The sequence below is a fragment of the Lactuca virosa genome, chromosome 1 (genome assembly GCF_052849685.1).
Source record: "Lactuca virosa cultivar CGN04683 chromosome 1, Lactuca_virosa_CGN04683_v6, whole genome shotgun sequence".
NCBI classification, from domain to species: domain Eukaryota; kingdom Viridiplantae; phylum Streptophyta; class Magnoliopsida; order Asterales; family Asteraceae; genus Lactuca; species Lactuca virosa.
This window is the reverse complement of record NC_136426.1, coordinates 189,398,782-189,414,803: the sequence shown is the minus strand read 5'-3', so window position 1 is coordinate 189,414,803 and position 16,022 is coordinate 189,398,782. Positions and strand designations below refer to the sequence as shown.

General features: G+C 34.8%; 1 protein-coding gene across 5 annotated transcripts; it reads left to right on the top strand.

Annotated features, from left to right (window-relative positions):
* The first annotated feature begins 6,397 nt into the window (after positions 1-6,397).
* Positions 6,398-15,812, top strand: LOC145163282 (uncharacterized). Of its 5 annotated transcripts, XM_079082123.1 has the most exons (9): positions 6,398-6,552; positions 6,633-6,747; positions 10,992-13,647; positions 13,726-13,849; positions 13,937-14,161; positions 14,304-14,428; positions 14,512-14,650; positions 14,740-14,964; positions 15,487-15,812. In XM_079082123.1, coding segments are annotated over exons 3-7 (573 nt in total). In that variant the 5' UTR covers positions 6,398-6,552; positions 6,633-6,747; positions 10,992-13,549; the 3' UTR covers positions 14,513-14,650; positions 14,740-14,964; positions 15,487-15,812. The 5 variants fall into 5 exon arrangements, 3 of the variants coding, with proteins under 3 accessions (XP_078938249.1, XP_078938246.1, XP_078938252.1); XM_079082120.1 differs by having other exon boundaries at positions 6,398-6,747; XR_013739687.1 differs by lacking the exons at positions 6,398-6,552; positions 6,633-6,747 and adding an exon at positions 8,138-10,597 and having other exon boundaries at positions 10,687-13,647.
* Positions 15,813-16,022: the final 210 nt, after the last annotated feature.

Here is a 16,022-nt window from a genome sequence, read left to right as displayed (position 1 = left end):
AGAACATTACTTATGTTCCTGAAGGTTTTACGACAACAGTTAATGACATGCAAATACTTTTGTCATGAAAACTCTGTTTTCATATATTCTTCTTGATAAAATTATTTATACTAAATATTTATAAATAATCAAAAATAGTTTGTTAATCTGGTAAAAAGTCATGAGTATGACATAATATTCCAAGATAACCTTTATATTTATGTTTGGCCAACAGTGATCCAAAATATTATTATTTCCATAATTTAATCACTTTCCAAAATATTTTATCTAACAACTTGTTTAAGTAAATCTTGAAGCAAATCCTTATAGTTGTCGTTATAAAAATTCGTGACTTATACTTGGTACATACTAGTTCTTGTTTCCAAACATGATTTGTGAAATATACTCCAAACTCTTGAGACTTAACCAAAATGTCGAGTTTTTGGACTATTTTTAAGGGTTTCATACGTAAGCACATGTAAGAAGGCATGCATACACAATAAACAAATAGATCATGACTTACACAAGACTTTGACTTGTACTCTCCCCCAAAAATAATAAAAACTTAGAAAAGGTGGGGCATGAAGCTCACCTTGAGTTGGTTGATGAGTTGTTTGGAATGATGGAGTGAAGATTTCAAGCTTAGACCTTTTTGCTGAGATGAGGACTTCCCTGGGAGGAATGTTGTCCTAAAGGTGATCATCACATATTATTATGAATAAAATAATATGGATTCATTGTGAAAATCATATAAAATATTAGATGAGTGGAGAAACTTACCTAAAACTCTAGAGAGAAGTTGAGAATTTAGTTTTCCCCCAGATTTTGTTCTTGCTTTTGAGATGAGTTCTTGAGAGAAAGTGAGAGGAGTGAGAGAAAATGTGAAGCCCAAATTCCTTTTACTGACGTTGCTTTAAGGGTATAAGATGATGGAGGGAAAATCATGTGCATGGGAATCTTGTGGTTCAAGCATTGATATTTGGTGGATAATGCCTTGATTACTGTAATTTGCATGGGGAATAGGAATTATATCCAATCACAAAGTCAAGCCTCCTTTTCCTTATCCTGTTCTTATCTTGCTTGAAAATAATCCCTTTATAAATCCTAGATATTATTTTATATAAATATGTTTAAAATAATCAATTTTGGCATAAAATAGGGGTTTAAAATATGAAAATTACGAGTTTGGAGGAATTCCCGACGCCAAAATGCCTTAAAATGAAGAAAAAGTCTGAAATGGACAAAAATCTGGAGTGTAGCCTTGTTCCTGCGAGGGTCGAGAGGCGGGTTTCCGAAGTCATTTGCCCAAATCCGGAGTGTATCCTCGGATCCGGAGGCAAATGCGAGATCCGGAGGTCCGAACCGGAGGCGTGAAGCGGGCAGGGAATTCCGAAGCGCGGCGAAGCGACACCATCTAGGGCATGCGAGTTTGCTCGAAACACCTTGGCTTCTTCGGAATGGGGTTGTCCGGATGAGAGGCTTCCCTTAGTCCATCAGAGGGTCCGAAATAGAGGGGGTTCCAGACCAAGAGGGTTCCGGACCAAGAGGGTTTTGGACCAAGGGGGTTCCGGACCAAGAGGGTCCTTTTGGGTTTTCTACGTAGGTTTTGAGTTGTTTTCAACTGAGGAAGGTACCTAGAGAGATTTGACATACATGGAGAGATTTGGGAGAGATTTCACATACTTGGAGAGATTTGGGAGAGATTCGATATATTTGGAGAGATTTCATATACTTGGAGAGATTTGGGAGATATTTCACATACTTGGAGAGATTTGGGAGAGATTTCACATACTTGGAGAGACTTCGGAGAGATTCGATATACTTGGAGAGATTTCATATACTTGGAGAGATTTGGGATAGATTTTACATACTTGGAGAGATTTGGGAGAGATTTCACATACTTGGAGAGATTTGCATTCTAACACTACATGGCTCATTAGGAACTCATATTGTACGCTTAAATGTGTCAGCACAAGTCTCACAATAGTTATTGCTTAGAGGAGGACGAAATTTCCTAGCCAAAATGCTAGTTGTGACAATGACATATTCTTTGTCCTCATATCGAAGGGCCATACTAATGTTTCTTATCCAATCATTAAAGTTGGATCCATTAAAGATGGTTCTCCCTACCAAGTTCATTAGGGAGAAAAGAGCCTGAAGCATTGTTTTGGATAGACATCTATAAAAGAAAATGAACAAAGTTTAGATTAGATTAGAATCCTTAATATATCACCCAAATGAAATTTTAAGGCTAGGACCCAACAAAATATTCTACAATTGCGAAAACAGATGTCGTAATCCAATTGTAAAATATTTGAAGGTAGGTAAATGACGATTTACCAATTTCCACCATAAAAAACGAAATTTCCCATTAGGTTTTAATTGGATTTTAAATTCCTATATTCTTTTAAGATTCATTGAAATTTCAATGGCATGTTTAAATCTCGATTGTGCCCTCTTAAGTTTGTGACTGGGATGACGAGGATCACAAACAAGGTGTGAATAACCATGCAAATATACTTGGTACTCTTAATGTTACAAATCACCTAATCAATGTGTTGGTTAACCACACACGCTCCATTGATCTATGATTAACACTAAGCTACCCTTTGCCACTCTTTATCAGTCCCAAACTAGTGTGTCGGTTAACCACGCACGCTCCACTAACGACTTAATAAAGTGCAAAGTGTTATTTCATGGATTAGCACCTATTCACATTTTTCCTAAAGTAACTAAGATTGAGAATTTAATAATGGGTTTAGTTACTTTATAATTTCATTATACTTTTAACGAGAATTAATGTCCTATCATACCCGTTCGGCTAACAACCCTCCACTAGTCAAGGAAGCGGTGGGTGAGAATGGACACCCGTTAAATTGTCATTTTATAGGCAGTAACCTTATACCCCCCTTATAAACTGGCTTCGTGAATGAGACCTACTAACGGTAAGACTGACTTTTCTTATACATATATATATATATATATATATATATATATATATATATATATATATATATATATATATATATATATATATATATATATATAAGTATAAACATTTAATATTATAATAGTATAAGGGTAGAATTTTAATCTTTTAAAACTCTAGGGTTTTGGAATTAAATGTCTTATTAATGTGACTTTACAAATTCCAAAACTTGAGGGCAAGTTTTGAAACTTTTCAAGACCTTTCATATTCATAACCTATGAACAATTATGAGTTTTAATATTCACTAATGTGACTTTTCATATAACTTGAGGACAAGTTACAATAACACATATCATGAATAATTAGATCAAAATTTGGATCAAACACAATTATCATATAATTTTTTCTATTGATCTAAACTAACTCATAACAAGACAATTCATATCAAATACTACATATAATCACTTTATTATCTAAACATTTGACAATTTCCTTTTAAATGGATGAGGACTATCATTACCAATTCAGAAAATACAATTTTTATGATTACAAAACAGTTTGAGGTAATGATTCTATCCATTTCTGGCCAAGAACTCGAAGTTTCTGCACACAAGAGCACCAACTCGTCGTGTACCAGAACTGGACTCACCGAGTTGCCCCTTTTATGAGTTGACTCGTCAATTCTGTTCATGGACTTGATGAGTTCATCAGTCTGAGTGCAGTAAAACCGATTTTCTAGTTTTGTAAACAAGTGTGCATCAAATATAACAGAAAGTAATCCTAGGCTCTGATTTGACTATTGGGTTTTGAACACTATAACACTCCTATGGTGCACAGGAAACCCTAGATGCTTTGGAACTATGTTTTCTCTAATTATACATGCATTTTCAAATCTCCAAAGCATATAACTTAACTAGCATACAATTCAAACTAACAACTAGTTAGATAACTTACCTCTTGTGTAGTTCTTAACCTTTGGAAGCTTAGCACCTCAAGTGTTATGCCTCTAATGTGTTACAAACACCAATATGCAAAGGAGGCTTAAGAGAATAAGACTTGTAGCTTCAAAATCGGTTCTATGCTCTTGTGTACATGTGTTAGCCGATTTTGACATCAAGGGGGGGGGGGGGTTCTAGTGTTTGCAAACTCTAGGGTTTCATCCATGTAACCCTAATGTGACATGACTTTCCATCTCCCTTAGGCTCCATGGGTTAAAGCTCCATGGACTATCCATGAACCATTTAGTCCACCCTAAAGGACATTTGGCCCACACTATAATAATGGATGATTTACATAATCAACCCCTTAGATTTAATTAGTCTCATTTTGATCACAAAATTAATTCCAAAGTAATTCTTGACCAATAATCTTATTCTCAAAAGTCCATCCTATCAAATTGCACTGGTGAAGGCAACCCAAAAGGACCATGCTACTATCGGGTCAAGTACATACCAGATATAGTTATAGGCTTAGACATCAAATCCAACTCTCTCTCTCTCTCTCTCCCTATATATATATATATATATATATATATATATATATATATATATATATATATATATATATATTAGTGTGTGTATCAGTGTCGTGGATCTATGCTCTAATTTAATGGCAGCAAAAACAAGGAACCCTAATGGCAACATATCATATATGAGTAAATGTATAAATTGCTTGCTTTTTTTTTTGTCTAGTTTCACTGATATGCATGTATTTTAAAGGATTGGAGTGGAATAAAATATGTAATATCAAGCACGTTGATGTTGTTATCAGAACCATAAAGGCTTGTCTTGAAATATTGAACCGAAACTTGGTCTTTGTGCCTATAAAGATGTTGATTATCAATAACTTTTTGTGGATGTAGGATAAAGATGTTTGTTGTGGATTTGTTGAGATACAGCTTGTCTTTTTTGTTCATTCAGTGAACTTTGAGTAAAGGTGAAGATCTGTTTCTTCCTTTTTGGACCCTGAGTCTGAGTAAGCCAATAAAATAACTGTTATGTTGTGTATTTATGATTTAATGTTGTTTTCTATCTGTTTAAAAACATCAAAGAGTAGGTTTCGAAGAGCTTGTTGAAGGAGCATTTTAAGAGGATATCTGGTATGTTCAAGTTTCGTATTTAATCTTTTTTGGTATTCTCGGTGATTGACATAACACATCTCAATTATAATTTTTCTTATTAACAGGCCGGGACAGGATTGGTCCGTTAAAAATTCATATGTATGTGTGTATATATGTGTATGTGTGTATTTGAGTATGTATGTGTATGTGTATGCATGCGTGTATGTGTATCTATGCGTATGCACAGTTTTATGTACATTTATATGATGTATAACTTTGTGAAAACAAAGCAATCAAAGTATAATAATGTTGTGAAAAAATGAAACGAAAAAAACGACATTAGACCCTTGAAAAATAGAAAATAAAAAAAACCCGTAGGTAATCCGTAGGTAAATACCTACGGATAACCTTTATCCGTAGGTATTTACCTACGTTTTTTTTTTCTAATTTTTAAGGGAAAATATTGTTTTTTCAATTTCATTTTTTTCACAACTTCATTATTCTTTGATTTCTTTGTTTTCACCAAGTTATACATAACATAAACCTACATACAAAGGTATACATATACTAATAGTACTATTAATAATAATAATAATTATAAACATAATGATAATATATAATAATCGTAACGAATGTGTTTAAGACACAAACAAATGAACAAACGAAAAAAAACAACGTTTAACACATCAATAAGATAAAATAATATACATTTAATGTATGAATAATGAAAAATGATGATAATTAGGGGAAATATGTATATTTGTATAAATAAGTGTATGTATGTATTTATTTATGTATGTATGTATGTGAGTATATGTATATATATTTATGTATATGTATGTGTGTATATATGTGCTTATGGATATGTATGTGTGTATATATGTGTATGTGTGTATTTGAGTATGTATATGTATGTGTATGCATGCGTGTATGTGTATCTATACCTATGCACGGTTTTATGTAAATTTATATGATGTATAACATTGTGAAAGCAAAGCAATCAAAGTATAATAATGTTGTGAAACAATGAAACGAAAAAAACAACATTATACCCTTGAAAAATAGAAAATAAAAAAAACATGTAGCTAATCCGTAGGTAAATACCTACGGATTGCCTACGGTTATGGATATGTATGTGTGTATATATGTGTATGTGTGTATTTGAGTATGTATGTATATGTATGTGTGTATGTGTATTTATGCGTATACACGGTTTGTTTTTTTTTTTTTTTTTTTTTTTTTTTTTTTTTTTTTTTTTTTTACAGTGAATCAAAAGGGTAAAATATTTCATTTTAAAAAAATAGAATATTTATACACTATATTAATTATATTGAAAAAAAACATAGCTGATAATTTTCAAATTATATTTAATTATAATATAATACATCAATTTTTCAATTTGTTGATACCTACAACATTCCTACATTTCCTTATACCTACAGAATTGCTACGCCCTCCTAAAACCCAAATTCCCGCTTGAAGATTGCTCGTCGATCAAAATTACCCAACAAAACCCTTGTTTACACCGACGTTTTCCGAAGCCTGCTGTAGCACACATCCGCCGGTGATTCTTGACTGATTTCAGGTAACCAATTGGACTTTTGTGATTTCCGAACTCTGATTTCAGCACACATCGGTGACCCACATTGACCAAAACGGTTGAAGGTTTTCCCTCCAACATCGCTGTCGCACACCACCGCCTACGCTGCCCCGTACCACCACCATCGCTGCACCATACTACCACCGTCGCTGCCCCACACCACCATCAGCGACACCCCAGGTATGTATGTATGTCGATTTCAGTTTGCTCACATTTCACAAATTTTTTCCCCTGGAGAATCAATTTCAGTTTCTGTGATTTCAATTGTCTTTGTCAGCTATGCTTTCCATATTTGTAACTTGTCCATTGTAGTAGATTTCACAAATTTAGACCAAGAGAACTTGAATCATCAGTCTGCAGCAGTTCTGCAGCAATACTTGTAACTTGTCCATGTGCAGAGCTCAAGTGAAGCTCCAAATTAGATACCCTTTCCTCTTCTGAATTCTGTGACCCTGTCCATATTTCTCTTCTTCGCGATTTAGAACTCATCAAGATCTCTAATGGAAGTATTCACCTATTTGGGATGGAATTTTCCTGTTCTGAATTTGCTACTTAGCTTATCTAGATGTCATTCTTTCCCATCCAGTGTTACTTTTTCTGGATTTGGAATTTTACCCAAATGCAATCATTGAAATTTTGCCTATTTGGATGATTTTACCCTTGATGTTTAGCTTTGAAAATGTGTTACTTTTTCTGGATTTGGTAATGTTTGCCTTAGTTTTGGTTGTTTGGCTTTGAAAATGTGTCGCCCTTGTAAATCTTTGAAATTTTGCCTATTTGGACAATTTACCCTTGATGCTCTAGCCCTTTCTAATAGATATGTATTAGTATATACTTTATATTGTCAATTTGAAGTGTTGGAGTTTGGTTTTAAAGAATATCAAAGGGATTGCTTTGCTAGACGATTATGCCCTTTGAAGTTGATTGCCTTAAGCCCTTAACTTGGCTCTGTTGCAATTTTAAAAATATTTTGGTGTCAGAGACATATTTCCTTATTTCTATTTTTGACAGTAGATCCCAAGAGTATTTGTTTCGGTTTTAAAATTATATTACAAATAGCTGGAGATAATAATATTTTTGTTTTCTACTTTTTATATTATATTGACATTTTAGATAATGACATTATTTGAATGTATATTTTTTCCTAATTTTTTTCCTAATTCACATTTCACAGTTTTATTTGACAATTTTTTTTTTTTTTTGCAAATCAATTAAATCTGGGTTAACTTTAACGGACATGTTGTAATTGTTAATGTTAACTATTGATACGGTAATTGATTTTTTGATTCAAATAATTAAAAATATAGGCTTAATGGTATTTTTTATCAATCACAAAAAGTTTATGTTGCTAACTCTTTTGTGCTTTTATTTATATATACTAATATATGATATTTTCATGATTATTTCAATTGATTGTTATTTTATTAGATTTAAGAGTTTAAGTATTTGGGATTTTTTTAAAAAAAATTATATGGAAACGCAGAGGCAAACACATAAGATTATTTTTCCATTTAATTGTTATTTTGTTAGTTTTAAATTGTTAATTGGTTAGTTTTAAATAGTTTCATTTGTTGCATCAACATATTTGATTAGTGTTTCATGTATTGCTATGCTGATTTGTTTAGGTTATACTACAATGATATGTTTATTTGTTTAGTGTAAAGTACATTGCTATGTTCATTTGTTTAGGGTTTAATTAAGTAGAATGATAGGTTAAACGTTGTTTCTAGATCGAAATGACATCAAATAGAGAATGGCTTTCAATACCGAATTTCGACATTATGTCAATCATTTCTTGGACTTTGCTTACACGAACGCAACAAACATCCAACATAGTATTGTGGAAGGGGTGGAGGTTTTTGAAATTAGATGTTCGTGTAAGAAGTGCAAAAATCATTATTGTCTATGCCAGAATGGATTCATGGAAGATTATATGTTGTGGTATGCCCATGGCGAATTATATCCAACACAAGAAATTGGTCAATGTTCAAACCGTGAAGCGGCTCAAGACAATAATGAAGGTGTGGGTGATTATCATAGATACGAGCAGATGATTATCGAAAGCATGCATCAACCTGAGGCTCCTTACTATCAACAGGTTTCTTATTGTCAACAAGCACAACAAAACACAAATCAATCAGCCTAAACTTTCTATAAAATGTTGAACCAAGTTAGCGAGCCTTTATGGGACGGGTCTAAAAAAGCTTCCACACTCTCCACCACCACCAGATTGTTGAACTGGAAATCGGAGTGCAATGTATCAGACTCTTCATTTGATAGATTAATTCCTATAATCAAAGACAGTCTACCTATAGGTGAGAAGCTTCGTAACAACTTTTACGAGACCAAGAAAATGTTAAAGCCATTACAACTGCCTTCACAACAGATTCATGTGTGTATAAACCATTGCATGTTATTCTATGGATATCATGCTAATCTGGATCGTTGTGTAGTATGTAATGAAAGTAGATACATGGAAAAGGGCAACAAGGTTCCTAATTTGGTCATGACTTACATGCCTATTTGACCTAGACTTCAAAGATTGTTTTATTCGAAAAAGACGGCTCAACATTTGACTTGGCACTCAGATCATCCGATAGATCATGAAAAGATGATACATCCTAGTGAAGGTCGAGCTTGGAGTCATTTTGATGAAGTTTTTCCTGATTTTGCACAAGAGACACGTAATATCCGACTTGGGTTGTGTACCCATGAGTTTAGTCCAAATAATTCAAATGGGAGTCCGTATTCATGTTGGCCAGTGTTTATCAGAATATACAACCTACCTCCTTGGTTGGCCTTAAAACATCAATACATATTGCTTCCTTTGATCATTCCTGGGCCGAAGAATCCTGGACAAAATTTGGATGTTTTCCTACAACCTTTAGTGCACGAGTTAAAGATGTTGTTCATAGATGGCATTGAAACTTATGATGCTCATCGTAGGGACAATTTCCAGACGAGAGCTGTATTGATGTGGACAGTTAGTGATTTCCCTGCTTATGCAATGTTGTCCGGATGGAGCACACATAGTAAGTTAGGTTGCCCATGTTGTTTGGATCAATCAGAATCATTCTGGCTTCAAAAGGGAAATAAACATTGTTGGTTTGACTGCCATAGAAAATACTTACGCAAAGGACACACTTTCAAAAATGATAAGATTAATTTTAAGAAAAACAAGACATCGAAGACCGAAGTAGATATTTCGTACCTAACCGGAGATGAAATTTGGCAGACAGTCAAACATTTTAACACTGTTTACGAAGGTACTCCGTATGGTCCAAATTATATAAAGCCGGATGGGTTTGGAGTGACACATAATTGGGTAAAGAGGAGCATTTTTTGGGAGCTTCTTTATTGGCATCATTTGTTGATCCGACATAACCTTGATCTGATGCATATTGAGAAGAATGTGTTTAAAAATGTGTTTCATACTAGTATGGGCACCCCCAAATCTAAAGATAAATGACCGCAAGACAAGATCTTGAGATGCTATGTGACCGACTTCTTCTAAACCCCATCCGGGACAATAAAGGGAAGGCTTGGATCTCTAAACCCCATCCGGGACAATAAAGGGAAGGCTTGGATCATGAAAGGGGACTACACTTTAGAGAGGGTCAATGTTAAAAAAGTTTGTGCTTGGCTGAAAAAGCTAAAATTTCCAGACGGGTATGCATCGAATATAGGGAGCTGTGTGAACATCAAAGATGGTAGTTTTTACGGTTTCAAGAGCCACGACTGTCATGTGTTTATGCAACGCTTGCTTCCACTTGCTATTAGAGGGTTTGTTCCAAATATGGTATGAGGCCATAACAGAGTTATGCATGTTTTTTCGAGTATTATGCTCGAAAACATTGCATATGGAGGACTTGTACAACATGAAACGCAGTATTGCTCAAACCATCTGCAAGTTGGATAAAATATTCCCTCCTAGTTTCTTTGATTCCATGGAACACCTAATCATACATTTAGCTGATGAAGCAATTCTTGGTGGTCCGGTGCAATACAGATGGATGTATCAATATGAGAGGTAATCATTTTGTTTGTAATATTATGTATTAAACTTTTAAATATTTCTTTTAGTATTGATAACACGTTCTCGATAATTTATAAGTATAGGAAGTTGGACATAATAAAAAGAAGAATTAGGAACAAAGCAAGGGTAGAAGGTTCAATTGCCAATGGACATCTAGTCAATGAAATCGCTAACTATTGTTCTTTATATTTTGCCCCCACGGTTGAGACACGACATAATCAAGAGCCATGAAATTTTGCACCACAACATGACAATTCTTCAAGTGGAGATCTATTAAGCATATTTGCCTTTCCATCAAGAAGATTACATGAAAAGGGTGGAAAGAAAAGACTCTTGAGACATGAAGAACTTCACAAAGCACACACTTACATTCTACTAAACTGTGCAGAAGTTGCCCCCTTCATCCCAGAGTTTGACCAAGCAGCCCAAGCATCATATCAAAATGAACTAGTTTCAGTACTCAGAGATAAATACTCTGCGGAATGGTTTAAATACAAAGTAAGTAAAACCAATTCAATAATACTTGTTAATGTTTGTGTTGTTTTTCAACATACCTTTTGCATATATGCTCTTTAATGTAGGTAACGAGGGACTCAACCGATGGAAGTGCTAAACATTTAGAACCTTTAGCGAATGGCCCCTCGCAGGATGCTCGGTCTTACAACGGCTACTTTGTAAATGGTTATAAGTTCCACACACAAGAATATGGTAAATTACGTGCAACGAATAACTATGGACTATGCGTGAGGGGGAGATGTATAATGGCGAAGAGTCAGACTACTATGGCTTATTGGATGAGATCCTAGAGATTGACTATTATGGCATGAGGCACTCGACTGTTGTACTATTTAAATGCACTTGGTTTGATAATATCCGTGCTGCAGTAGTTAAAAAAAATAAATTGTTTGATGTTAAAAGTCTCGTATTCAAACTAACGACCCTTTTTGTTTGGCATCACAAGCGGAACAAGTATTTTATACACCATGTCCTGCAGTGACAAAGGAAACAAAAGATCTTTGGGCGGTTGTCAAGACAAAACCAAGAGGGGTATATGAAGTCACCGAAGCTGAAACGAAAGTTGCGCTTGATGGAAACAATGAAGCAAATGGATTCTTTTATCTTGATGAGCGGTTTGAGTTACCGGATGAAGTAAATGTTAGTGAACGTTTGACCCTATCCTCAAATAGAACTAACTTTGAGCAAATATCTTCCGATGAGAGTGAGGGTTCTGAAGCGGAAAACCAAGAAGATGATACAGATGAAGAGGATATAGACGAACCAGTTTATTTTGACTACTCTGATCCAAATGAGGACGAATGTTAGGAAGTTTGTTTTATGTTATATTGTATATACACTTTAATATTTTTGTTATCACATTTTATTTTTGATTTATAATATAGAATGTATATGCTAGTCTATTTGTTATTTTTCATTATCATCTAACATATCTGACTATTTTTGTTCTATAAACGCAAAATGTCGGATAAAGGCCTAGCACGTAACCTTTTTCCGGTTGGTCCTCCATCAGGTGGTAGGCCATCCTCTTTACCTGGTAGGCCATCCTCTTTACCTGAACCTAGTGGCCTTCCACGCATCCCTCTTACAGGTGGTTGTGTACCAGGAGCTAGGTCATCACCTTTGTCTGACTCTAGTGGCCTTCCACACAGTGGTTTTGTATCGGGAGCCAGGTCATCGCCTTTGCCCGATACTAGTTGCCTTCCACATAACATTTTAATGCGCGGTTCTGTATCGGGAGGCAAGTCATCTCCTGACCTTAGTGGCCTTCAACACAACCTTTTTTTGGTTGGTTCAGCATCGAGAGCCAGGTCATCGCCCGAACCTAATGGCCTTCCACGCATCCCTTTGTCGGGTGGCGTTTCACGCACTTCAGTTAGGACGACAAGGTCGGGATTCTCAGGGAGTAGTAGCATGGGTGCCATAAATATGCATATGGGCTTGACTGATGCTATAGCAGATACAGGGGTGGTATAGAATGTTAGGAATGGTATTGCATATGGTTATGAGATGACAGGAAACTCCTGACCTTAGTGGCCTTCAACACAACCTTTTTTTGGTTGGTTCAGCATCGAGAGCCAGGTCATCGCCCGAACCTAATGGCCTTCCACGCATCCCTTTGCCGGGTGGCGTTTCACTCACTTCAGTTAGGACGACAAGGTCGGGATTCTCAGGGAGTAGTAGCATGGGTGCCATAAATATGCATATGGGCTTGACTGATGCTATAGCAGATACAGGGGTGGTATAGAATGTTAGGAATGGTATTGCATATGGTTATGAGATGACAGGAAACTCCTGACCTTAGTGGCCTTCAACACAACCTTTTTTTGGTTGGTTCAGCATCGAGAGCCAGGTCATCGCCCGAACCTAATGGCCTTCCACGCATCCCTTTGCCGGGTGGCGTTTCACTCACTTCAGTTAGGACGACAAGGTCGGGATTCTCAGGGAGTAGTAGCATGGGTGCCATAAATATGCATATGGGCTTGACTGATGCTATAGCAGATACAGGGGTGGTATAGAATGTTAGGAATGGTATTGCATATGGTTATGAGATGACAGGAAACTCCTGACCTTAGTGGCCTTCAACACAACCTTTTTTTGGTTGGTTCAGCATCGAGAGCCAGGTCATCGCCCGAACCTAATGGCCTTCCACGCATCCCTTTGCCGGGTGGCGTTTCACTCACTTCAGTTAGGACGACAAGGTCGGGATTCTCAGGGAGTAGTAGCATGGGTGCCATAAATATGCATATGGGCTTGACTGATGCTATAGCAGATACAGGGGTGGTATAGAATGTTAGGAATGGTATTGCATATGGTTATGAGATGACAGGAAATAATGAAGAGCCTGCTAGTGATTTTTTCTATAATGAGCCTAAGCAGGAACATGAGCCTGAGCATGGGTAAGAGTCTGTGCATGAGACTGAGTCACCAATGGTTCAGACGCCCTATTATTCGGGTACACATGGTGGATCAAATGATGCAGATTCGAATGGCTCTCATAGGCCATTTATCACACGAAAGGGGTATAAGTAAGTCTTTTTTTTTTTTTTTTAATTTATGATTGTTGATATTATTATTATCCTTATATGGCTATTTCAATATTGTAGGTTTGGGAGACAAAGTATTCATCGGGCGATCTTAAAGATATTTTGGCAGTCTATAAATGAACCTTCGATTACTTATAGAAAAATTCCAAAGGAAGTTGTCACTCAAATGTTTGAGCGTTTCAGGGTAATATATTAATTATTTATTTTTAATATCTATTTCTCATTCATTCTTATTTTGCATTTTAAACTTTTACTTTTTATATTTTTACAGACTCAATACCGATGGGATCCAAATGAAGAAGGGAGAATTCGTGAAGGTTTTGAGAATACGCTGAAAGATCGCTACAGGGGTAGAATGAAGGATGCCAGGGAAGCATCGGTAAATTCTGCAAGAAAAGCTGGACACGTTATCGCAGAGATAAATTATAACTTTGAGATTCTTGCAAATTACAATCCTGCTGAATTACATAGAGATGTTTGGCGACGTTTGTGTTGGGTAAGCAATCTAATACATTATTGCTTATCCTGTTGTTTTTTATTTTGTATTCTAATTCTCTCTCTCTCTCTCTCTCTCTCTATATATATATATATATATATATATATATATATATATATATATATATATATATATATTACAGAAATGGGACACGGATGAATGGAAAAAGTTGTCCAAATGCAGAAAAAAAAACCGTAACACTGATTCTGGGGGGCAGCCAGACATACGGGTGGTAGCATTGGATTTGAGGAGCACCGTCTTAAATTGGTGAGTAATCATAATTATAGATTTTAGTGATACATTTTTCTCTCAACACTAATTACATCAATTATGTTGTGTCGTTTATATAGAAAGAGTTGACGGATGAAGACCTTTCATTCATTGATCTTTATTATAAGACACATCTTACCGCCGAATCAAAGAAAATATTTTGGGGGAGATAAAGAGGCGCCAGTGGATTTTGTGAATGAGACATCTAGGGTGGCGATCGTAAGTTGTCTTTATCTTTCTGTATATTTACTAATATTAGTTTTTACTTTTTAGTACAATGACAAAAGCGTTCTTTTGGTATATTTTAGGAATCATATAACAAAGCCTTATCTCAAAAATACGGTGATGATCCGACTCAACATAATGTGAATGATCCTGAATTGTGGACCCAAACACACTTGCTTAGGAACGACGGGAAACAAAAAGGTCCTATCTATGGGGCAGGATACTCGGATCTTCACTTTCTGATGACGGGTGCATATTCTTATGAGTCAACTTCAGCTTCCGCTGACTTTGCAAAGTCACAACAGGAGGTACAATTATTTGCATAATATATTATACAGAAAAAATATCAAGTAAAGAGGTACCTAATATGGATGAAAAAAATATGTTGATATTGGTAAAGTACATTGCTGTTATGGGTGAAAATTGAAATATGTTGCCATTATTAATATTAGGTAAAGTGCATTGTTATTATGGTTGAAAATGAGACCATGTTGCTATTATTAAATTAAGTAACATAATGCTATACTGGGTGAAAATTATAGTATGTTGCTATTATTGATATTAGGTAAAGTAAATTGTTGTTTTTGATAATAATTTAAGTACATTGATATTATGGATTGGAAATGTAAAGTACAATGGTATAATGGATAAAAATATAGTATGTTATTATTATGAATATTAAAAGTTATTATTATCGATATTAAAAACAATGTACATTGTTATTATGAGTAGTGTGTTCTTATATTGAATTAAAAGTAAAGTAATTTGCTATTATGGTTTAAAGTTGAATTACATTTACTAACTGCATGTGTTTGTCTTGCTATTTTTAGGTAAATGAGTTGCGACAACAAATGTCAAACATGTAACAAGCCATGGATGAAAAGCAAAGTCAAATGAATTTGCAAATGCAACAAATGCGAAATGAAATGGAATTGCAAGTGCAACGACAATTGGCGGCCTTTATGAAACAAATCAACCCGTCCGGTAATCCACCAAGTAGTTCTTAGTTTTTGTTTTAAAACACTTAATGAATCTTATGTTATTGACTAGTTCTTAGCTTTTGTCATGGTATTGTAATGGTATTTTGAGTATTTGAATGTATGAATGGTATGTTATTGACGATTTTAATGTTAATGAATGTAATGGTATTTGACTATTATTTTAATTATTTGTTTGGTTTTTTTAGTAGAAAATTTGGATATTTTTTAAATTATAAATTTAATAGAGCAATAGATTTAATATAGCAATAAATTTAATATTATGTAGGAATTATAAATTTAATATAGCAATAGTTGTAGGAAATAAATATTATGTAGGAATTATAAATTTAATATAGCAATAAAACTTGGTTAAAAATCATAGAAAA